Source organism: Larus michahellis, chromosome 6, assembly GCF_964199755.1.
Source record: "Larus michahellis chromosome 6, bLarMic1.1, whole genome shotgun sequence".
NCBI lineage: Eukaryota > Metazoa > Chordata > Aves > Charadriiformes > Laridae > Larus > Larus michahellis.
This window is the reverse complement of record NC_133901.1, coordinates 55,141,626-55,167,914: the sequence shown is the minus strand read 5'-3', so window position 1 is coordinate 55,167,914 and position 26,289 is coordinate 55,141,626. Positions and strand designations below refer to the sequence as shown.

Sequence of the window (26,289 nt, the reverse complement as noted above, 5' to 3'; positions counted from 1 at the left end):
AATACATCTGAAGGAAAGAAACAAAATCTTTTCGGTTTTGGCTTCTCAGCAGTTCTTCTTATTGTGCTGAGTGCTTTTCATAAAGCTACGTAATACTTCTGCTGCCTCAGGGCTATAGATTCTTTCTTGGACGTCACGGTTTTATTAAGCACACCACCATTTCCACTGAGATAGATGCATGCTTTAAACAGCTTTTGAGGGCATCAGTGAATTTCAGCAGGTGACTTGCTAGTTTATTTGGTTTGCGTCTGTTGGCCTGGTTAAATCATGACTATTGGAATAAACTGAATTGAGAGAGTTAGTAGAAACTGAATGGAAATTTCACAAGCCAAACAGGGTATTAAGAAGTGCTTAGAAAAAAAGGTGGTGTCTAACTGCTAATCATATTAAGAAACTGTTATTAATCTTATTTTAAAAATGAAGAAATAACAAATCGAGAGGTTAAGACAATTGCTGTAGTTTTTTCAGGAAATCCGTCACATTCTCTGAGACCAGGCCCATGTCATTTACTCGTAAGACTCTACTGTTTAACAAATAATTAAGCTTGAAATATGTTTTTGCTGATTCTTCTAACAAATTTGCACACTGATATATAGCTCTAGAAATAATTTCACCAAAGAAATTACTTAAATTTACTGGATCTGAACGTTAAGTAATCAAAGAAGCAGTATCCAAAAAGAGTTAATTGGTGGCTCGTGCTCTGCTCTCCGTTATGAGTGCTTTATATGAGTGAATGCATGTACTTAAGTATATCTGGAGCAGTTGAGAATCTTACACATATTTTGTTGATTGCTACAATCTACGTGAATTTGAGGATTTATTTAAATGGAAATTTTATAAATTTATATGCAGTTGTATGTTTATTCTGTCAATAAGTTCTTTGGTTTCTGGTACATTTTCAAATGTTCTAGTTTGTTTATACCGCTGTGTTTTTCGCTTAGTGAGGTTTACCTTTTTGTATAGGAGTAGAAAAAGTTTCAAGAATTTCTAATAAGCTTAACTTTAGGTCACACCACTGTCTTCCATGGAAGTTAAAAGATGCTGCAGCATTTGCAAATTTATATATCAAGGTAAATTTTCCTCTTGACTTTAGTAATTTTATATGTGTATTTATGAAGATTTACCTGCATGTGAGCAGTGCACGTTTGCTGACTTTTGTCTGAGAATATGGCAGAAAAAGCTGTTTTACTAGCTTATCAAGAAAGATGTACCGAAAAATTTAAAGAGTGTAAGATATTGCATTATATATGACATGTGGATGTTCAAACAATATGGTATTATGAAGTAAAATATTATACTTTTATAGAAACTAACTTTTTACTTGGCGAAGCATTTCTTTTTTTAGTTATTTGTTTGGAATACTAAATATTTTTCCTGAAAAAAATATTTTAAATATATGCTAAGAGCTTTAATTTTATACAGAATACAGGTAATAATTTCACAAATAGATAAATCCTTTTGACCAGTTATATAATTACAAAGAATAACACATTTTATTAATGTTTGCTGTGTTTCCATTTCTAGACTTCTTGGCTGTACGGTCAAGAAAATTACTTGGTTTGATGAGTGCTCTTTCTGTCATAGATGGACATGTTGAACGTGAGAATCAGCTGCTAGAAGATGTATGCAAGGTTTGCCTTTGACCTGACAAGTAACTAGCTCAGGGAGTTACATGTTAACCCAGCTAAACTGCTTCTTACATGTATTTTTACAATTTACACTAAATTCTGGGTTGCCCTCAGTAAATTCCATGGATACCTGGTAGCTTACCTGGCCACGCCTGTACTGCACAGCTGATGTGGCTCTCGCTGCAGTGGTGAGGTAGCCCTAGATGGCCAGATCCTTCAGTCACTGCTATAGCCACTGAAATTGAGTGCCCTTGCATTTGATGTGTTCTATATGTCAGTGGAAGGACTTTCATCATGTTGACCTAGGTTTTGCTGAATTTTATTTCTCTTTTTCCTTTTAAAACGCCTCTCAGCATCTTTTCAACTGGGCACAGTCTTTGTGATTCCAGAAGCCTTGCTAAGAATAGCTGACTACTAGCAATACTTTCTTAAAAGAAATACTGGCATGCTATAGTACTTATATAACATCACAAACATGACTTACTATGATGGGAAGTTGTAAAATCACTTTAATCCTTTATAAAAATAGTATATGGATTTCCTTTAGCTTCCCATCATCCTTCTCCTGGGAAAAATGAACTAGTTAAGGATGCCTGCTGGTACAACCCTTGTGAAAGATTTCTGGTAATTTTTGTAATTAGATGTTTGCATTAAAAGATACCTTTTAAAATTACCTTTTAAAATTTGGAAATTGGATTCTAAAATGAGGAATAGCTTCTTTCATTTAATTTTACAAACTCATTATGCAGTCCTTTTCTTTACTCAGTAAATTTAGCTAAGGTAATTGATCTTTACCAAATAGGTATTGTACTACACTGTAAACTTGCTTCCAAATTGCAATTTAGGAAAAAAATGTGAGACTAAGAGTAATTAAGGGGATTGCTGCTACTCTAGGCAGAGAGATCGGTTTTACTTTTTCCAAATTAGAGGGGGAAATAGTCTACACAAGAAAAGAGCTGAATTACTTCCCTTCTGAAACAATGCTATAGCAAAAAATTTATTTTGTTCCTCTGTAGTTACAGGCTTTCCTTTTCTCAGGCTGGGTTCCTGGGTTATATTTTAACCCTACATGAAAAATACTAATTGGACATTTTTTGTATGTTTACAGTAATCTAGTTTTAATAGATACTACACATTGACCAATGAGCTTGGAGGAAAGACTATGTCTGGAGGAAGGAAAAAAGAACAAACCCTAATCCACCCCAAACTAAAACAATAAATGTGTATTACGAAAGCTGCCTGTGCTTTTCCTGCACTGATCCCTTTGCATGTTGTGTACTGTAGTTTTATACTTGAGATACTCTCCAGGTGTCTTTGGCTACCTGCATTGGCAGACGCGCTTAGAGGTTGAGGTTCCCACAGATTTCAGCTATTGTGCATCTCCAGCTGCTTTTTTCTTTGGTATTGCAGAACGTATGTGGAAGAAACACGTTGCTGTACTATTTTTAAAGTTTTCTTATGAAGTATTTGTTAAGTAATAAACTTTTTGACCTGAGAGCACGCATAGAACACTGTGATACCATATTTCTCAGGGAAAGAGCAAACCCCTTTCTGGTTCTCTTCACTGTATAACCTTTTCTATTGCTTTCGTTATGCCTCTTCATCACAACCAATAAATGCTGAAGACATAGATCAGTTGTTAAAATAATTTTTAAGCCAAAGTACCTTTTATACTGCCTCCAAGTGTAGTCCTTTAAGACTTACATGCTTAACTCAACGAGACTGTGTCTCTGTAGTCCAACATTGTTTTTATGGTAGTTCATAAATGTGACTGTATTAATACTAGCTTTGAAGATAGTCCACGTTTAACTCCAACTAAAAAAAAAATGTAAATGCTACATAGAATAAAAATTTAATTTCAAATACAAGAAAAAAATTTAAATAATATAAAGAACAATTCAAACTAGTTCAGTTGGAAGGGACCTACAGCAATAATCTAGTCCAACTGCAATAGCTAGCCCTAATTTCTTTTAATCCAAATTTAAGAGATTGTACCTGTGTTTCTCCAGGGATGTACGTAAGGATTACAGCAAGGACATGGGCTTTAATTTTACTTCTATGGTTTTGCTCACTCTAAATAAGACACAGACAAAATAATATTTTGAATGCAGAAATCATACCTGGGGCAGTGCAGCTCTGGATGTGTGGGGGTAGAGGTAGCGTGACAGCGCACTGAGAAAGCCATGCCTCTGCTCCACAGCATTCCCAGTGGCTGCTGTGGCTGCAGTCAGGTTACTGAGCGGGTCATTAAATAAGACTGAAATTTTCAGGGGTTTTCTTGTCAGTTAATTATGTATTCATTTTCACATCTTAAACATCTCCCTCTCTTTTTGACTAGTTCCAGTGAATACTCTTTCAGTATGTCTTAAAATACTTGCATGCCATTTCTTTAATAATGAAGTGCAAGTGCTAAACGCTTGTGAATTATGAGTATTATCTTTGCCCTTCTCGCTGTTGTGAAACCCTTAAATTTATTTCCAGTTCATCATTCTTCTCCATTTTTGGAATCTTTTTTAAACATACATGTCCTTGGTTCATTCATTTATTCTTGTATGAGAGAGTCTTTTCATATTTTCCTCTACGTAGTGAATTTTGGACTCAGGGGTAGAATTACTGCACAGTAATAACTATTTCTTTATAGTAGTATAGAATTCACTACTCCTGTTAACCCTTTGTTAAGTATCTTTCTAACTTCTGGTACTTTCTATAAGAGCACTTTGAAAGGCCATGTTGTTCTTGGTAGGTTCTTCTTGCTGTACACTGCGGACAGGAATAATATAAAAATATTAGCGGAAAAGTTTCGTGATATTCCACTGCATTTTTCTGACTGATGCCTTAGTACAGCATGTTACCTTCTCTGGTATGTTTTAGGGCATTTCTTTGTGTATGTTATATTTACATTTTTGTTTAAATACAGATATATTTCCTAGGTTTTATTTTGGTTTGAAATCTAGACATATTGGATATCAAATTAAATTACAGATTATACAGTAATTCTCCCATTCACAAAATGTTCTCATCATCAGGGAGCATTCAGAGCACTCTGTAGAGTGAATAACAGAACCCTCACCAAAGCTAAGTGGTGAAGGTGTAGATTGAAGGATTTCGGCTATAGTTAGGCAGATAAGAAGTTGAATTTGTGTTATTCAGAGTGTAATATAAAAAAAGTGAATAAGGTTCCTCAGCAGATCACACAAAGATATTTTGAACACAAGCGCACGATTTGCTGTTAGTGGTTCTAGTCTCTGTCCTTCTTCTGTGAAACAAACTGGTGTTACGGTCGGATGCTGTTTAGGTAACTGCTGAAAACAGACCAGAATGATGAAACCTCTGAATTGATCAAACATTTTTCAAGTGTATTACGTTCTTTTAAAATTCTTTCACTGCTAAGCTTCAGGGCTTAAATCGGGAACATTTAATCAAGTGGTGTTGTTTTTACTGGATGTGACTTGGATTAATTTTGTTCCAATAATCAGTAAGGATAACAACAAAAATACCTTATGCAGCAGATTTGCCTGCTTTGGTTTATGTGGAAAATCATGCACAGGATTGTCTTTCATGCGAAGATTCAAAAGGCAAGAATCATTAATCATAAAGACTGTACACTTATCCAATCTTACTTAATTCTCATATTATTCCGTAACATAATTATACTTTAATTTCTCAGATTGGTGTCTAGTCTTCATCTTGTACTGCTGTCATTAATGGCGGTTTTAGTATTTCCTTCACTTGGTACGACACTGCAACCATAGTGAACATTCTTATCGTTTTTACCTCAAAGGACTAAATTTAATGATTGTTTTCCAAAGTGAAACAATTTTCATGGAAATAGTTCTTTCAATGTAGGCATTCCTATTTTCTGTAGTATTTGGGTAACTGGACGAGACAGGAACAGACGTTCCTCTTTCCCTCCCATCCTTGAAGGGTGTCTTGTCACATCTGATCTGGCCTTCAGGGTGAGACCAAAGGAAGGAAGATGGTTTGTTACAAAATGTGTTTCTGAGGATCTTAAAGCCAAAAATGCAATTTGGGTTTGTGTTTGTGGTAATTGTTAAAAGTTGTGCAGCTGAGGAGCAAACTGCAGCAGATCATTAAATGCAGGGATTGCTGATGTGGAAGAGCAGTGCCCTCAGGCTAGAAAGGAATGCTTCAAGGCTGAGGGTCTGAAACATTGACAATATCTGTTGTTGCAGTTTTGCAGTTAATTTACATTCCGAATGCTGTATTTTACTGCAACTACAGTTTGTACAGTTTGTATAGTCTTCCAAATTTAAAAACTGCCTAACACACACACACACAGAAATAATAAAAAAAAAAAAAATTGACATCATAAGCCTCTGCTTTAATGGGTGCCTAACTTTATATGCATGTTCTTTTTGACATCCTTATTTTCCATAGGTATATATGTATTCTGAAATTACATTTTTGTTTAACTTTTCTGCTATTCTCACTGACTCATAACAGAGTTGTTTTATTCTTAAAACTGAAAAAGTTCTTAATTTCAACTTCATGTAAATGGAAAAAATAAAAATAAATTTAATTTTGATCCATCTTGATCAGAATACTCAAATATTGGAACCTGATCTGAGATTCCTGCATGTTGTTTAACCACTGGATATTTCTCCATTGCAGAGTTAACTCAAAGTTGTATGCGATTTAATTTGTTCTGTCACTGGACAGAAACTCCTGCTTTGATTTTGGATGTGCTTTGTATCAATTCTTGTGAGTGAGGTTAAAGCTTGGGTTCTGCTTTAACTCAGGCAGTAACTTGTTCACTTTGCAGTGAAAATTGCACGGTTCTTTTTCTAGAACGCTCTTTTCTTCCAAAGTCAACTCATAAATCTTCCCTTTTGACCATTTCTTTCTTATGTGCTGGAATTTATCTGGTAATTTATATATACATTTATTTAGCATTTGAACTTAACATTCCATGTGCTATGCTATATTTATATCCAGTATTCTGAAAGGTCTTGAATACAGATTCTGCATGGAGAATCCTGATGGTGTGTTGGCCAAGTCAGGATTCTACCACTGTGACAACCTTTAGGAGAAAGATTTGTGAAATGTATGTGAAAATGGAATATGTCTGAAAACATCTCCAGCAGATTGGCAGAGAAGCGGATTCATTAGATGGGATTTCATTGCAGGAAAATAATGAAAAATCTGAAAATAGTTCAACATCAAGTGTGGCAGTGTCACATCAATCTCTTTACAGCGTTTCTACATATCTGTTACTGTGACGCAAAGGTGTAGATTTACAAGTCAGCCGTTATTTCTCTTAATTCCTCCAGCCAGCCTTCATGATGATTGTTGCTTCTGAAGCAACAAAATCTTGTGTCTGCTCTTGCGCAGCGCGGGCTGCAGCCTGCCACGGCAAGACAGATGGCATGTATCAAACAGCTTTTGAGATCTAATTTTCAACCAACTGATTGGACGTTCACTGTCTATTGGCCAAATTTATAATTAAACCTTCTTCTGGCAGGTGTTCTGAAATCAGGATATAGTTTCATGAACTACAGCAGTAGGTGAAGGTCCCCTAAAATAGCAGGGCCCAGGTGGCCCACTGCCAAACATGTAGACTGGAAGCAATAAGGCTGCTTTCTGACCAAACATGTAGATGGTGGGTCTCTTCAGACTTTTGGCAATATACACTGCTGATTCATCTCTCCTTAATGTCTATGAACATGTCTATGTTCAGCCAAACCTTGCGTAACACTAGGTGCCCTTTGTAGCTGGGATATCTATTTGCTACCGTGGTAGCCTCAGGATCGTTTGTTAGGGCACTGCCTTCAAAGCCTTTCAGGTGCAGAAGAAATCTTTGCTGGCTGGGATTAACCCATCATATTAGACTTATTCTTACGCAGATATTCTGGAGGCATTGCTAGTCATCCTGTGTCTGCATGAGGATCCAGTCCCAGCTCTTTGCTAGTTTGCCCAAAATGGAAAGAAATCAGGAAATCAGCATCAAATGGGATAAATTTTTTTCTGAGATCTGCTACTGTTTTTGTAATCAAAATTACTGTTATGGTGCTACTATCTGCATCTTTTTTCTGGTGAGTATACAGCTGGAAGCAAAACCAGTGGATCCGTTTGTTATGGACAGGTTTGTGATTGTTTCTATCAGCTGTAGCCAGTACCAGCCAAACTGCATACGGAGCAGGAAATGGTTGGTTAAATGTGTTGACAGTGTATGTTAATTCAGAGACGAGCAGCCAAATTCTTCTTTTGTATGCTGCAAAATATTTCCGTGAATGACTCAGGCCAGTGGAGTGGTAAAAGCCCTGGGACACACTGCCAGAAATCTGAGCAGCAACGTAGATGTAATTACACAGGGCAGCGTGTAGCTGTTCATGGGGGACGATGGGAGGCAGGCATCGCAGTCTCAGGTGTGGTGAAATCACAATGATACTTTAAATTCCTTCCATATATTATGTCAGTGCTCATATATATATATATATATATATATTTATATAGTTTACAACCAGGATCTTCTGAATCCAACCACAAACAGAGTTTAAATGATTTTTCAAGCTCATACTTACGGGTAGGAACTTCTGAAAAATGTAAGGTTTGCTATGTAATTGTTAATTTAAAGTTAATAAATCCTTTGTGTTGATCTTTAACTCAAATTTAAAATCTGAGTGAATGTTTCTCTGTGCATAGACTTTACCCTGTGAGAGTGTTTATCCACAACTTTTTTGGTAAAAAAAAAAAATAAATTTTCCATGCCTATACGTCTCAACTGTTCTGTAATTTGTTTAGTCGACTTAAAATTTGTTTCACGTCAGAAATTATATAGGCAGGTTCTATCTCTGACTACACAGTATTTTTCAGTTTTTTCTGGGATTCTCTGGGTTTTTTCTAGGATTCTCTGTGGGTCCAGAGAAGGGCAACGAAGCTGGTGAGGGGTTTGGAGAACAAGTCTTACGAGGAGCGGCTGAGGGAGCTGGGGTTGTTCAGCCTGGAGAAAAGGAGGCTGAGGGGAGACCTTAATGCTCTCTACAACTACCTGAAAGGAGGTTGTACAGTTTCTTCTCCCAAGTAACAGGCAATAGGACAAGACAAAACAGCCTCAAGTTGTGCCAGGGGAGGTTTAGACTGGATATTAGGAAAAATTTTTACACTGAAAGGGTTATTAAGCATTGGAACAGGCTGCCCAGCGAAGTGGTTGAGGCACCATCCCTGGAGGTATTTAAAAGGCGGGTAGACGTAGTGCTTGGTTTTGTCAAGAGTTAGGTTGATGGTTGGACTAGATGATGGGAAAGGTCCCTTCCAACCTAGGCAATTCTATGGTTCTGTGATTCTATTTCACTCATGCTATAATTGTGAAGGATAAAAAAGAGCACACAGTTCAGAGTCTGGTTTTCAAAACTGAACCCTTTGCCATTTCCAAAAGCAAGAAGTGATTTTGAGAGTAAATGGTTGTTGCTACAAGCACTCCCTGTCTTTCTGTTTGCTGCATTCCACTATGCCGGTCAGTTCATGAGTCAGGATTTTGTGGTATATAATTGTAATTTAATTCAATTATACCTCAACATGATTGCTGCCTTTTTTTTTTTAAATCCTCTCTGGAGGTTTCATAACCCTATTCAACAATAAAATCTCAGCCTTAATAGAAATATCTGTGTGTTACAGTTTCGTAGTGATCTATTTCCTATAAAATTGCGTTCTACAGGTGATTTCTACCTTTTTCTTTTTTCCTTTGTACTGTAGAAACTATTGTTCTTTTCACCTGGCCTATTGTGATGACCTGCTGCTGCTCCACCGGAGAAGATCACCTTCTCCAATGTCTTGCTATTACCATGATCAAATTAAACTCAAAGCAGGTATTCTCAAACTAGCTGTGAAGTTTGCTGTTTCTATTCCAAACCTGAAAAAGATCTTGTGCCCCCAGAGTGTGCCTGTAATATTATTTGGTCTAATAAAGGATTATTTTCCATACATACCCTGGCCAAATTAATCTTCTTTTCTTCAAGTCATCATTTGGGAATCTTCCTTTGCTCAGAGTATTATCTTCTGCTTACTGATGCTCAGGTCATACTGAACTCCAATTTTATTTCGTGCAAGGACCCTGTGGCTCCAGAGCTCCCCTGCTAGTAAGTTACGGTGCCTGCTGATACGTAGTTTTAAGAGGTAGCTGATAGTGCTAGATTTAGGGATATGGAGAGAGAGCATGCGTGTCTTCTGGTTCTTTGATTACTTGACTCATAAGTAAATTTGAAGAAGAAATAGGATCTATTAATTTCAGTGGTTTCTACAGTGAAATTCAGCTGGAACTTGATCCTGTTCTGTGGCAAGCTTCCCACTGAGTTTAATATCAGGCCCTTTGATACCAGAGTGAGTTGTTTGCAGTCAAAATTGATAACGGTGAATTCATGTTCATTAAAAGAGAGAGAGCTATGTTTTTAATTATACAGAAGAGGAACAGGAAATTAACAAAAGCTTGTTTGGTTTGGTTATTATGGTACTGAGATATGTCACATCCAAGGGACAGCAAAACAAATACCAGTTATGCTGATCTGTATCTGAAGCTGGTGTTCAATTAAACTGTCATATATCTTCTGTTTGGGGGAGTTTTTTATTGTATTTTTCCTCTTTTTTGAACAGAACACTTCTGTATTATATATACTCACAGTTGTTCACCTGTGTCTCTTTTTTGATTTTTTCTGTGGTCTGCTTTTATTTTCTCACTGTAAACATAATCCATATGTGCATATAAGCATACGAATAGTTTGGATGATGTCTGTAGCATGTCTTGTTAAAAAGGCTTCTATTATAATTAATTTATTGCATTACATTTTAATATCAGCTGAGAAAAATAATCCCCTAAGACTTTTGTGTAATTTCAGTCACAGTAGTATAATTTAATGGAAGCAAAGTCAAAAAAAATCAAAACCACAACTGAGTTATAAGATGTTATAACAAGTTGAATAATTACTTTTCTTCCTAGAGCTATTGAGATCTGTTTTCTGCTTTAGAACGCTAAGTTTGTCATAATCACAGGATATTCTCCCAGTACCCTTCTAGAGAGTGAGCACTTTTTTAGAGATGGTGAATTTTCACTTTACTGCTTTCAAGCTGCTGGGTTTTGAATGTACAAAGAGAATACTTTTTTTTTTTTCTCAAAGTAAATGTAGAAAGAAAAGTAACCTAGAAATAAAGCTAAGACACAAATCCAGTTATTTGTCAATTCATCAAACTTTATTAAAAGGAAATTTTCATCTTTTTGGCAGGTTTACTTTTTTGAGGTTGTGCTTATTTAAGAAATATGGTGGCTTTTCCCTGGGTGCGTTCCCATATGCATAGCACATTCCTACAAGTATCAAATGTACGAGTTGTTGGGTTTGAGCTGGGATGAAAGTAATTCTGTACCACTGTCCTTACTTGGTCACAATTCACATGTAAAATGATGTGATTTTATCAAAGTATAAATTGCATGGTTGGCAACTGTAATTTTATGCAGGATTAGAAATTTTGACATTGGTGTGATTACAGTCAGGGTTATATTTATTTTCCTTCTGTCTTTGTATGAATTCCTCTTACTTTGCTCAAAGCAAATCTTGAATTTCTGCTTAGAGAAAATTGATGACGGCAGCCCAACATTTATACCATATTGTGTATTAATAAATGATCTGTCTGCGTGATGAAATATAACTTAATAAATAAGCAACTTTTAATTTTAGCTTTACAAGAAATATGGGAAATGTAGAGATAATTTTGCTTTTATTGTTAGGTCGTATCACGTCTTACGTAACTAGTGTGTTTAGTAGAACATACAACTGTGGAAAAATTCTATGAATGATTACATATAATTAACACTAGCCTTCTAGAAGTATTTTTCATGGGTTTATTTATAGAAGTTTCTTTGCATTTTTCTTTAAAGTGAACTCCCTGTTTTTCATGTTAAAAAAATACTGAATCAGCTTCTTGTTAATATAGAAAATACAAACATAATATGGTTCAATAGAGAAAACTATGAGAAAAAACAGCTTTTCAAGATTGCCTTGAAACTTTTCTGTGTACACACACAAAAATGCACACACAGTTTTTACATACTTATATATTTGAAATTTATTTTTTCAATATAGCTTTTATAGAGCCTATACATATACAAGATGTGTGGAAATTCTAAGCTTTATAGTAATAAAGGCTGAGTTAATTTGAAGCTAATCTATTGATAGAAGAGCTTCTTACTTAACCTTGTAGAAAGTTTTTTAAAAAAGTAAAAAAGAGTAATACTTGAGACAGTGTTTTTTAGAGTTTATGACTAGCCTAGGCTGAGTAATATCCTGGAGCAGGCATTCTGCATTTTTCTCCCATTCTTAAATATATTACTCTTTTGTTAGAGAAGACGAGACCTTTTTGTTTCCATGTGTATCGACAATGATTAAGTCAACCCATGAGTCATTTTTTTAAAGCTACGCAGAGGTTATCTTGTTTTGATTAATAAAGGCAGTGCTTGCTATTTAAAAGATTATCTGCTTCAGCTGTTTATCAGAAGGATAAGCAAAGCTATCAATTACAGCTTTAGATAACTTGCAAATGACTAGTCAGGGTCCTCTTATTCTACTAGTTAGAGCAATAACTTGATGTGGTAGAGCACAAAGACTAATGCCGTTTACTGCAGCAGCAGCTAATGTCAGTGAGGATTGCATCCTGCCTTAACTCTAACAACAAAATCTGCTGTGATTTTGGCCTGAACGCAGTTCCATTCTGCAAGTTAATCTAAGGACCTGGTTTGTCTTTGAAGCACAGAAAGATCTGATCTATTTCCTCAAGAACATAAACTGGCAACACAAAGCTAGAGGATTTGTAGATGAGACGGGTTAGGGGGTTTTATAGCAGAAACAGAGAAGTGCAGATCAGTTCCTGATGTGAAAAATGATAGAAGTCTTAGACATAAAAAATAGTCCAAAAAAGAGACTAGTTTAGTACAGGCCAATAAGAAGAGAGAAAGAAAAAGGAGTAGGCTCTTGTGCAGAATGTAAATCACGGAGGGCAGTGAAGCTGAGAATGAGGATCCTGGATTTTCTGTGATGAAACACAGAAGACTGGAATGAGGAACAATAAAAAAATCAAAATCTGGAGAGGTGAAATACGTCAACAACCGAGACTTGCAAAGATGTGAATTATGGATGAAAGAAATACTTCTAGGTGTAGAAACAGTCAACAGAAATAAGTTATATTTTCAGTTCTTCAGTATTTATATCCATACCTTAGCCATGAGCTGTCAGCCTTTATAACTCTGTTTGGCCTGTGCGCCTCTCCTTGGATGTCAGCTGCACTCTTGCTGCAGCAGCTTGTTCCATGGACTGTTATATTAAAGACACAGCACTTATTTAGTTCTTCCAGTTTAGTGGAGAGTTAAGAAATGCCAGTTTGAAATTAAATTTTTTTGAATCAGGAGGATTTTTATTTATTTTCGGTCTTCTTCCAAATCCAGCAATACCAGTGTCTGATCTTGTTTAGCCTGAGACTTGGATCATCTTGGCTTAGCTTCCACAAAAAGATTTTGTTTTTGACAGCTTCATTTTTCTAGTAGAATGAAGCTGGCTTGTGAAGCCATTGTTACAGAAGATGATGCTATCTCTCGGCTAGTTTCATTAAAGGATTTCAAAATCCCTGCAGTAGCTTTCATCTGGACTTGATCAACGGGCAGTCAGTCTAGTGAAATAAAATTCAAATGAGGTATTCCTACTAGTTCCCGGCAGTCCGGAGATGCACTGTGGAGCCACTACCTCTGGTCACTTCAATGTGTCAAGCTTTGTTCTTAGATGTGAGAGGCTGTAATAAGCAGAGCCTAAAGGGTGATTGTACTTAGGTAAGGCAGTGTGCAATAGGATCATCAACTGTGCCCTAGCCTGTTGCAAATTCAGTGTCAACCTTTGCCAGTTTTTGTGGTCTTTGTCTCAGAGCTTCAGCGAATCTGTTGAAAGTGTGAGTGTGGTCGGGTTTTCTAGTTGGTGTTGTAATGGCGAAGGTGAATTCTTGAGAATGCACCCCTAAATCTCATCAGCAAGCAGTGCGTTGGGGAACAGCTCATCTTCACTCATGTGTTACCTCTCTTCCATCAGTTACTACTTGACTGGGCACTCCTTACAGAGTTAGGCCTTCCTTTCCTACTATATTGACAGATATAAGGTGTTTATAACTGTAGTTACTGAACAATGTTGAATTTGCAAAGCACCAGTATTTCTGTGGCATTGCATTGTCCGTGCTACTTGCCGTCTTGTTTCCTGCGTTATGTGATCACCAGCAGCTAAGCCATGATCTGAGCTGTCTGGTCCAACTCTCCTTTCCTGACCTCAGTGTCCTCTCCAGAGCTCGGATGCCACTGGCAGCTACAGCTTGATAGCAATTGGGATGTGTTAGTTGCCTTCTGGGAGCACATCTGGTGCAGCTTCATCTGAAAAGGATACAGTTTGCGCGCTCCAAGACTGTAAACTGAAGCACAGTAAGTGAGGATGTTTGGGAGATTCTCTTCAAAAGTGCATTTGTGATCTAAAATAAATTAACAACGTAGACGCAACCTGTACGCCCTGTTTTAGCAGTGAGGCACAGGAGAGACTGGTGCAGGTTGTACTTTCTGTGCCTTCTGGCTGGCAGGGTACCGTGTATTTCCCAGGAAAGCGCTTGAGTGTGGAGAGCTGTCATGCATGGGGACTCAGTGTGCATGACATGGGCACTGTGACTTCTAGGGACCAAATGGGTGGTAGCGGATGTTTGTGTCGTGCATTCCATGTCCTTCTCTTTCTGAGATAACACTGGTTGTGACAGTGACAGTTCAGTCCGTATATGCAAAGCACTGTGCAAATACACAATCCCTGTAATATAAAATGAACGTTATATTTTGCATTGGTTTTATTTTGGCATAAGTTTATGTTCTGTTGCAAAGTCAAGAAGAGTGCAAATGAGCTTTAAGAGCTTTTTCTTATGAAATCTTTCAGAATTGTTCTGCACAGGTTGAAGTAGAAAACAGATTTGGAGTCTCATGTAGAATCAAAGCAAATGAGACTGAAAGGACACCCAGAAGCTCACTGCACTTCATCTGCTGCCCAAAGCATGTCAACGTAGTGTTCTTAAATGTCTTTTTCCCCACAGATCTTTCTTGCAGGAGTTTCAGTGACAGAGATTTCTTGGTGCCTGCAGATACTTTACAGCACTACTTCACTATCCTCGAAGTTACACATGTTTCCCACTATGTAACCAGGATATTGGTTGTTGCAAATTAAGTCCATGACCTTTTTCCTTGCCAGTCTAGATACAGAAACAATTACTCTTTGGCTCTTTCAGAAATCTTCTATGTATTTGAAAATTTCTCAATAGGCTTTGTTAGCCCAAAAGCTTTATTTAGGGCTGATATAATTTATCTTTTGACTTTTAGTAGGATATATAAAGAAAAGGCAATTTTCTCTCTTTTTAACTTCCCACTGATTGATATAGAGTTTGCAGAAAACGATTTTAACAAGGGAAACCTCATGTAGCATATTTTATGTTTATTATAAAAGGATGAATTGTAATCATTCGTTATGACTTGGGATTTTTTTGGGTTTTTTTGGGTTTTTTGTTTTTTTTTTAAGAGAACAGAAAGGATATTTGCCTCCTCTATGAAATAAGAGTTTATTGATATATATGTGTACCTCCATTATGTGTGCAAAAAATCTCTAAAGATACTTTGTGAAGCAATGCAAAAAAATAAACTCCTTTTCCTGGGAAGGGAGTACTGAATATACTACTATGACTGTTTATACACTTAAGTAATTCTTGAAAAATTATTGTTCAAAGAACCCATTCTAAACTTATCTAGTCAGAAGACTCATACCACTGTTTTGGAATCATTGTGTTGATGTTTCAGGCTTCCCACATGGTCTTAGGAAGCTTGGCTTCTTCCTTCTTAGGAAAAGTTTTATTTTTCAAGGGACATCACTGCAAGGATATTATAAAACTACCACGAATCTTTTGTAATAATGGATAAAACATGCATACTCCCGAATACATGCATTTTCCCAGAGGAATGAAAAATGTTTTGTAACTTCAGACGTCTAGTTTCACCGTGCAGTGAGGTCAGATAAATTGTATCTTATAGCTAGAGGAATATGAAGAAAAATGCTGACCACACGGGTTTTATGTCATCATTAGGTGTTAATTTCTTGTGGCAGTAGAGTCCCAATGCCCCAGTCAAGGCCTCCAACCCCTCTGTACTGGGGACTCTCATGGAGGCAAAACAGCCCCAACCCTGCCCAGACGGTCCTTTTATTCGAAGTTTTGACAAGACAGCAGGTGACTGAAGCAGGCGTTTGGATAAGTCATGAGGCAAGCATGTTATGGCAAGTAGCTTAACAATCTCAGAAGCCCTGGTTACCAGTTATTTAGCTAATACCACATGTAGTTTTATAGACATATGCAGAAAAACCCCAACAAAAAGAACGCATTAGGGTGTTTAAGTATAAAGTAGTTAGGATATAGTGTACTGCTGAATGAATGAAAACAGTTTAATAGAACAAAAAGAACAAATTGTCCTGTTTTTGCACAGCCCACTCCAAGAGTTAAAGGCAAAACCTAATAAACTTTTTATTTGTTTTGTTTTAGAACGTCAAGCGTGTACATCTATGGCCGGCTCCAGCGTCCTTCCCTCCAATGTGGCTGGTATCAGCAAAGAGCTGATCGAACTGCAGCACCTCATCCAGTTCCCGGAGGAGGTTGCCAGCATTCTGACTGAGCAGGAGCAGGAGCTCTACCGGAAAGTCTTACCCATTGACTACCTCTGCTTTTTAACCAGGGATTTGGGTAATGCCGAATGTCAAAGCAAACTGCCGTCTATCAAAGCTTCCATATCTGCTACTATTCTTTCTTCCCCCAATGGTGAACATAATGCTGTAGAAGATCTTGTGACAAGGTTTAATGAGGTAAGACAAAACTTTAAAATTACATTTCATAAGGGTTATTACCTGATTTGTGGATTAGTTATTTCCTTTATCTCTCAGAGATGAATTTAGCTGTAACGACAAATTTTTGAAACATAAATTAAGATGACCAGGGGATTTAGCTAAATAACTTCCACTGAATTTAATAGGAGTTATGTGACCGATTTGCTCAGTCAGTTTGGAAAACTGCAACCTAAGTTTTTCCTGCACATTGTAAAGTAAACAGGAAGAAAAAAATTAGAGACTTGTATTTCTTTGTGTTTATATTGACAGTATGGGGTATACTTTCAGTCAGTTTATTATTTTGTTCAGGAGCTGGAGTTTTATTTATTTGTTTTGGATTTTTGTAGACTAAGCATGGTCTTCTAGCACAGAAGTATAATAATCTAGAAGTTCTTGTATTCTCTAGAATATAACTACACTAATCTGGACTATTTATTTATTTATTTGTTCACTATGTGCGTCTTGAATGTTGCTATACAAAGAAGTGTCATTTAGCATGACATTTCCATAAGCCAAATTGTGAATGCTTTACTAAGATTTTACTTTATTTTTAGTATGGTGATATTCTGATAACCCCTAAATAAAACCTCATGTTTTAGCTGCAGAAAAAGTGGAACAATTTCTTTCTTCCTTTTTTTGTATATGAACCATATGCAGTGTTAGCAGTTTCTAGATTCATAGAAGTGGAATAAAATGAAGATAGTCTTGACTTAACGCTCTTTTAGTTTGTTATCCACTGCATTCTTATGCTTTAATAAGAGATGAAAAAAAGACAGCACAAAATTAAGTAAATAGAGCAGAGTATGTATTAACCCCCAGTGAATTTCCTGCTTCCTGGGCAAATAAGAATCAGTGACTGAATATTTAGCATGTTTCGAAGTGTTCCTCTTTCTTGCATGTTATTGAGATTTAGGAAGTAAAATAGTATAAATAAGTTGGCTTCTCTCACGTAATTCTATTATGGGAACATAAATAAAAGTTGCAACTACAATGTTCAGTCTTTAGGCAAAGCCGAAAAATTGTTTAAATTCGCTGTAGTACTGTATTTAGGTAGACACTGTGGCTGGTGCATAGCTGGAGAGGAATCTAGCTGCTGACCCAGCCAGGGTCCTCCTTCCTGTGGTGCTTCTCTTATGGTGATCACCATGGTGAGGGCAGCAGGCAGAAGGTGAAGTGGTCAAGCTCTAGGATGTCTTAGTGAGGCACAATGCCTGGGCAGTTTGTTAGGACGTTTTGCAATTAGCTGTACAAATCAGATTGACCGTCATGTCTTCTGACACTGAACAGTGACAGAATTGAAGAGCAAGTAGGTAGTGAAGAAGTCTTGCCAGGAGTGACTGGGACTATTGCATATCAATGAGAATTTTAACAGTAAAGTTGCCTTTTGGTAAAATAGTCAGTGTTATCTTTTAGTATTAGAGGTTTGTGACTTTGCAGATATTTTTTGTAGCCTAGCATTACTTGTCTGGTAACGCTACAGGACAATTTTTCATATAATTTGAATTAATTCCTGAATATCTGGTGCATGGATTATGTAATATTTAGGGTAATGGATTATTTTAAGTATAATTTGGAATAACTTTTTTTAAACGTAGATGTTATATGTTTAAATGGAGTTATTGTACAATATTGACTGCTTATAATAAATCACTGTTTTGCTCTCTGCTTTATCTTATGGTGGAGTATATGAGTTGCCATAGCCAATCACAAGCATGAACTTTCAAAATGTCTTTGTTTATAAATGGCAAGAAAATTCTTGTGCAGAGAGTCATGCTTTTGTTGGCAAAAGTCAGTGAGCACTTGCTGATTTTTTTTGGCATTGCCTATAGAAATACTGAAGTGTATTTATAATGTGGGAGCCAGAATGACTTTTAGGATGACAAGCCCCTGACACATAATGGGAAAAAAATCATTTCATGCCATTGTTCTGTTAAATGAGCAATTATAGTATATAGAGGATTTTTCATAAAGCAATATGCTTTTTAGTAATTTTTCTGATACTTACTACATATTGATGAGGAACACTTTATAGCAGTTCTTACACAAAGGAACTTATTTAATAGAAAAATACTGACATTTTCATGGAAGCTTAGATTGAATACTAGTATTATTTACTGTTTAAATTCCAGTAACTCCCAGAAACCCCTGTTTTTGACTGAAGGTGAAAACTCCCATTGACTGCAGAGTGCAAGATCAAGTGGTAGATATTGGGAAACATCATATGGTTCCCTTATACTTCAAATATGTTTGCTGTTACAAACCTGTTGTTTTCTAGGTGTGAATGATTTAAATATTGTTACTGGTGAGATACATAGAGTATGAGTATCTTCTAGTCATTTGTGTAAACCTTTCTATTTACTATCGGCTAGTGTTGCTTAATATGAATTACAGTATTTAGACCTCAATGGGGTCTAAAGGGAATAGGAAAGACTTACATAGGAGAAAGCACTTATGGTGAGTGGTCAGCCTTACGTTTGTCATGGAAACGGTCTACAAAGATTTGCAGAACTGAATTAGAAATTAATTCAAATTCAGAAACCAAGTTAAGAAGCACATAGTGAGAAATGTGCATCACAAGTAACTTCACACGCAAAAAGAAAAGTTGTGGTCGTGCCTTAGGCCAGAAGGACTTTGCATTCAAGTGGGATGTGTGAGCCTGTTCCTTGATGAAAGGTGAATAGGCTTTTGTCCAGCCAGACATTAACCAGTATCTTAGTGTTACACAGAATCACAGAATTGTAGGGGTTGGGAGGGACCTCTAGAGATCATCTAGTCCAACCCCCCTGCCAAAGCAGGTTTGCCTAGAGCAGGTTGCACAGGAATGCGTCCAGGCAGGCTTTGACAGAGTGACAATGCAAAAAATAAGTAGTGATGGGTGGTATAAATTTAATTTGTGGGCCCTGCCTGATTTTTTTTCTGTTTCTTTGTTTGTTTTGAAAATAGTAGCTCTATTCCTGCTTAAAAGGCAAGGTAACCAACTTAAATGTTTAAGAGAGCTCCCTTGTTAATGTCTTTGTGGCAAGGTTTCCACAGCCTGCTTATGCCTTGCCTGAAAAGCCACACAATTTGTTTTTAACCTGCAATAATCTGAACATAGTTGTCATAATGTCATTGTCTGCTCAGGGTGTCCATGGACTGAGTCCTCTGTATTATGGAAGAGATGTGATTCGCTTACCTCTGGGAGCTGTGATAACCATTCCCTGTTTGGTGAGGCTTTAGTGAGTGCTTTGACCTTGAATTCAGGGGTACAGCAAGGCATTCTACTGTAGCTGGAGATACCTATATTTCTCACAGATACTGGATGAAACTAGTAACTGAGTGGCTTTTGTTTCTGGTATATGAAGATCTTATTAAAAAAAAAAACACCAAACAATGAAGATTGGAGAAATAGATTTACCTTTATTAATATTCACAAAGGATGGAAATTACAGCACTCTAGATCCTCTTCATGTATAGATTTTTTTCTTTTCACTGTCAAGAATGCTAGGGAAAAAAATTGTAGTAGGGCAAGTAGTGTAGAGACATGAAATATGGATAGCATGGATTAAAGCTACTGTCAAGCGCTCCACGAACAGTGGCACAAACATACAACTGGCAAATCCTGTGCTGTGGAGTCTGGGAAACAGAAACTGCCTTTGTTTAAGAGAGGGTGGTTATGGATTAGACCTGACATACGGTTACTAGAGGGGATTACGGCGTTATGTATTTCCCTGTGTCTTGTCGTGGATTTCCAAGAATCAGTTTGTTCCCTGCTGTGTTAATCAAGGTGGCTGCCATGACAAGGAGCTTGAACACCCAATGACTTGTTTCAAAAATACGTTGTGAGAAAGGTTAGTCATGAATGATCTGCTTGAATCCCACCAAATAGGATGGGATACATTCTCGGATTGTATTTCATCTGTATTTTAAAAGTTTCGGGTCATTTCAAGTCTCAAGTCTGTACAGAAATTCACAGGGAAATAAAATATTCACAGGAAAATAAGAATCTTATAATCTGCTAATGTTGGAGTGTGTCTGCAGGATTTACTCTCTCTGATGGAATTTTCAGACAGATAGAAGTTCATATGACATATAACCCAGTAACTAAAGAGTGGTAATATTTACATATATAGACACATTTTTTTCAGGCTTCACTACCCTAGAGGTACTATAGAAAGGTGATAAACATGGTGAAGATTGCCACTGAAGTTTAAATAACTTCTATAGTGCTGCTATAGAAAGCCTGGTCACTACTGTTTAAGAAATAGTTCATTAAACTAAAGTTAAAGTAAAAAATAACCAAAGAATTGGAGGACATTTCAACATGTGGAGTAGATGCCGTAGACTTGGAGAAGGAAAAGTTAAAAATGATGGATAACCACAGAAGGATGAGAGATGCAGACAAGAGATATTACTAAATCTACTGCATACGATGCTGCAGAAAGACTATAGATTACTATGTAATAAATATCAGATATTTAATGGGGAGGAGAACAGAACTGAGAGAAATGATACAATGCTCCTAATGGATTTGGAATACACATACTTCAGAAAGAATGAAAATAAATAAATAGTTTTATCTGCTTAAGAAGAAATGCATCCTGGTGTTCTGCAATTAGCAAGGTGCTAATTCCCATGTAAAGAATAGATCCGGTCACTTTCTTGGAGTAATATAATAGTGTGGCATCAAACACTGAAAACCAAACTTTGTTGGAGTAATACAATAGTGTGGCATCCAATGCTGAAAACAAAACAAGGAATTCTGTTGGATTTAGAAAAAAGGAGAGAAAATCGTATTGTGTTCACCTGCATCTACAGCTCTTCAAGGCAGTGCACGCACTATCTTGGACATCTAAATGGGGCTGAAATTGAAACTTTATTGGAAATATTCTTTTATAATACTGTGATTAAAACACAGTTTTTTTCAGTTGTTCCTTAATCCTGATGTTTGTATCAGATTTAACAAGTATGCAAAGTCCAAGGAGAAGTTAAATTACTAAAAGGAAAAAAATTAACTGCCATGCTTTTAAACCCCAGATACGTTCCTAAACTTTCATTGATTCAGTGGTCACCCTCATTTTCTAGGGTGGCAGATTGTAATCTCAACTGTTGTAAAGTTTCTGTGTTTTGACTTCTTGTCTCTATTGTATAGAAAATTTAGCAAAAAAGCTTCGTAATATTTCAGAAGGCATTTAAAGGAGAAACTGAAAATGCGTAAAGTAACTTTGTTTTTTATTTAATGTATTATGGGAGAATTGGGCACTAGAATGGATCCTGTTGTTTTTTCTCTCACTTTTTCTTGCAACAGCTTGAGGTTTCAAATGGTATCAGAGAAATGGAATGATATTTCTGTCTCTTTAACCTATTTGTCCTGAAACTCTGTTTGTGTTATACATCTTGTTCCTGTGGGCTGTCTGTTTCTTTACCTATATCCCTTACCCTATGCCAAATATTCTTAAATGTTTTAGCTTTTTAGCTTTTTTTTTTTTTTACTGTGCTAGCAGAATGTAAAGCTGTACTGTAGCCTGTGCCATGTGTACACAGACAATTAAAGAAGGTATTTTGCTATTTGGTTTTTATTTATCGTAAAGATTTTGGGCTATGTGCATTCAGTATCACCAGCTATAAATAAAGCCTGTAGTCTTTAAAAGTTCGATTAAAATTGTAGTTATATGATAGTGGAGCCTTGGGTATGACATGTACTCATCAGCAAGACGCAGCTGATATTTCCTTTGCTTCTAATAATATCAAATTGATCATAGTCTTGTAAGAGCAAGGCAGGGGATCAAGCTAGAGACAGGTATTATTTCCTGTTAGTAAATGTCATTAAAAGCTGATTGTGAATTAGTGGCTACTGTGGGAGGAGGAGAGTCAAATACAGTAACATGTAGCTTTGCAAAACTGTTGGCTTTTGGATTGTCTAAGACTGTGAATATAATAAAAATAATAGTAGTAATATATTTTCCTGCTCTGATAGAGCACTGACTACCAGAAATGTAGTTTTCATGGATGTATAAAAACGGTGGGAGGAGACTATTTAGGAGATTCTGCAGAGTTAGCAGAGCCCTGGTAGCTGGGAAGAGATCAGGAGAATGGTACCTAAGTGTGTTTTAGGACCCTGAGAACCGTAACAACATACTTTTTCCGTCTTGTCTTTGTTGCCTGCTGTGCCTTTCCCTTCTTCCTGTAGTTCTTTTCTCTGATTCTTGTATGGTATTATAAGCGCCATGTGGCCCTTACTCGGTATCATACCCTTATGATATGCCAAAGTCTTCCTGGGCATCTGTTTCTTTTTGTGTATCTTTACCCTCCCCAACTCTCGCATGTTTATGGTTTTTACTCCCAGCCACTCTTCTGCCTCTCGCCAGCAAAGCAACCACGGAAACATAAGTTCAACGTGCATGTTGTAAACATTTATTTTTACATAAACATTTTAAATAATTTCAAGCATTGCTCAATATAAACATGAAGAGTGTCTTGTAACTTGATCTTTCTGGCCACAGCTTCAAGTAAAAGAAAAGCAATAAAATTTTAAAGCAAAATGAAGCATTTAATTTTCCATACTTAGATATGGGTGCAAAGCAATTGTGATGTCTCTGATTGACAGTTGCACCAGATTGAAAGATCGTTCAAACAGCCGTCTGAAGGTAGTCCCACTATGGAACTGAAAATGAAAAATAAGAAGTTCAATATATGAGGTGATTTTTTTGGAAAGATTGAATTCCCAAAAAATAAGCTAAGAAGGTAAAAATGTTCAAACTGCTCCAGATTAGCACTGCTGCTGGGGTGGTTTCATCATTAACTAAGTCATTCTTATATTCAGTAAAGTTAATTAAAAATATGGCTATTTAGGACACTAAATAATAGTGATGATTTTATTTTTAATGGTTTAAATTTGTAAGTTTTCTTCATTGTTCATTCAAAACACCAATTTAAACCCTCACGAGCAAAACAGAGACATATCATTTTACTGAAATAATGGAATGTAAATAAATATTGCGCTCTGTCTGTTAGTTCAGCATTTTTGTGCAGTGCCTAAATGGGTTTGCATAAGACTTTTAAAAAGATTGTGTTTGTACAAATATCAAACTGTTTCCAGTCCTTGTTTGGAATAGTGTTTAATCAGATTTAAAACGGTAAATGTTCTTTGTAAGGTTATATAATTTCACTCAAGCATGTAAAGTGAACCATCTGTTCATAAGGTAATGAAATTTAAAATACTCAGATTTAAAAAAATCCATCTGAAAATTATGTTGCATATTATATCAAAACCCCCAAAATTTTAATATTAGTGAAACCCATTTAAGTTGGTTGATAACCCATTGGTTGACAGCCGGCTGAATATGAGCCAGCAGTGTGCCCAGGTGGCCAAGAAGGCCAACAGCATCCTAGCCTGTATCAGGAATAGTGTGGTGAGCCGGACTAGGGAAGTGATCATCCCCCTGTACTCGGCACTGGTGAGGCCCCACCTCGAGTACTGCGTTCAGTTTTGGGCCCCTCGCTACAAGAGGGACATTGAGGTGTTGGAGCGTGTCCAGAGAAGGGCTACAAAGCTGGTGAGGGGTCTGGAGGACAAACCATATGAAGAACGACTGAGGCAGCTGGGGTTGTTTAGCCTGGAGAAGAGGAGGCTGAGGGGAGACCTTATCACCCTCTACAACTACCTGAAAGGAGGTTGTAGAGAGATGGGGGCTGACCTCTTCTCCCTGGTGACAAGTGATAGGACGAGGGGAAACGGGTTCAAGTTACGTCAGGGGAGGTTTAGATTAGATATTAGGAGACATTTTTTCACTGAAAGGGTTATTAAACATTGGAATAGGCTGCCCAGGGAGGTGGTGGATTCACCATCCCTGGAGGTGTTTAAAAAAAGGGTAGATGGGGCACTGAGGGACATGGTTTAGAAGTGGCTCTTGTCAGGGTAGGCTAAAGGTTGGACTTGATGATCTTAAAGGTCCCTTCCAACCTCAACAATTCTATGATTCTATGAAAATAAACCAATTCTGTGTTATATACTGCGATCCTTGTATCATCAGCATGCACTCAGGGGTTTGTGCACAGTTAGCAATGTAAAGGAACTCACAGTAACCAGCTATTAGTGCTAATGCTGCGTACTGCTAGTGTTTTTAAAAGCCTCAGACATATGAATCTGTTCCTTATAGTTTTATAAGAATACTGTCCCTCAGCAACACTTCTACTTTGTGGAAAGACTTTGTAATATTGTGAAAGATGGATTTAATTTCTTTTTTAAAGCAGGAGAAATCACAGTACACTGATATACTGAGAATTCTGCTTTTAAACCAGATAATGTATGTTTTTCCTTCTTGCCATAAATAGTGTGTGTTATCTGATGAGGGTTAAGTGTTTTACATGGTTTATTCATGTTCTTCGGATTTTACTTGAATTTCTTGATTTTATCAAACAAAATCATTAAACCAGGATGGCTTGGTTAAATGGGTTACAGATTGCCATGGTTGTCCTTTGGATACCTGAAAAATCAACTTATTGTTTTCTATTCAGAGACTTCTCATACACGTGCTTCATTTCGTCAGTATTAAAGTTGCTTGCTTTCTTGCTCCAGTGTAGGCAGCAGTTAAATCAGCTGCAGTGTATTATTGAAAGATATCAGTCACTAATTTTTATGTGTTAGGGAAGGTACGTACTGTGATTTTACTTTGTGGTAAGCGAAAAGATTTTATTTTACTTGCTGGCAATGCTAAGTGTTAAAAACTTCAGGTACAGAGTTAACGTTTGCTGATTTCACCTCTGAAAGCTGCATCTCTCAAGTATTATGAAGTTCCTAAAAAATGTAATATAAAAATAGAAGACATCATTTCTTCCATGTAGCATCACCCACTGAAGTACGTATTTTGGGAATTGCTGTAAAAGCCTTATAAACTTAAGAGCTGGGGAAACTCTGGGGAAGCTGAGTGTAAAGCAGCACAAATGACAAAACACTGGGCTTCACAGGTGGAGATTCTTAATATTTTCCTCCCTCACTACCACTTCTTGCATTTACATTCTGATAAAAGATAAACAATAAATTCCCATTCAAAAAAAATTGCACAGAATGCATACTGTAGCAGCTATGTAAAGGATAGTAAATAATTTTAGATATATATGAATTATTATAATCTTGAGTATTAGAAGACTAAAAGAAGGAAAGGAGTAAAGTAAATCTATGGCAAATTTAGGGATACTGCTAATAATTCAACATGCAGTATGCGTGATTCCATTCTGTGTACTTCATGGAGGAGGATTCCTGTAGAGTAAATGGTAAACAGTCCTGTAGTTTGCACATGTAAGGACTTAAAGGTCATGTGTGGTACCTTGAGGGTCAAGTTCCACCATGGGTGTCTCTCTTACATCCTTCATATTCTATTAGTACAAGCAGCTGAGCATCAGTAATAAGCTATATCCTACGTGACTTTTTAAATAACTGGTAGTTCAGGCAGTTGAAAATATAGTCTCATTATTTGAATGATTGATATTGATTTCCCACGTTTGAAAGTTTAGGGTGGGCTTATTTATTTTTCGTTAATATATATAAAATGCTATAATTTTTTAAAAATGTATTCCTACTATTAATCCTGGCAGTTGAGTTATAGGAACTTTTCTGTCTATTTAAATGACATTTAAAAAAAATACAAATTAAAAGGGAGTTCTGAAAATCAGAACAGAAATCTCTGGATCCTTCTGTGAATGTGATGTCCTGAAACAGGAAGGTTTGTCTATCCTAAATAAAGGTCTATCGTTGC

At 36.7% G+C, this 26,289-nt stretch overlaps 1 protein-coding gene across 2 annotated transcripts in view; it reads left to right on the top strand.

Annotated features, from left to right (window-relative positions):
- The window catches only part of PLCE1 (phospholipase C epsilon 1), a 164,860-nt gene that overhangs the window by 89,530 nt on the left and 49,041 nt on the right, over positions 1–26,289 (top strand). For both annotated transcript variants that reach the window (XM_074590283.1, XM_074590282.1), the window contains exon 4: positions 16,218–16,534. In XM_074590283.1, the coding sequence (XP_074446384.1) occupies positions 16,218–16,534 (317 nt within the window). The remainder of the gene's footprint in view (positions 1–16,217; positions 16,535–26,289) is intronic.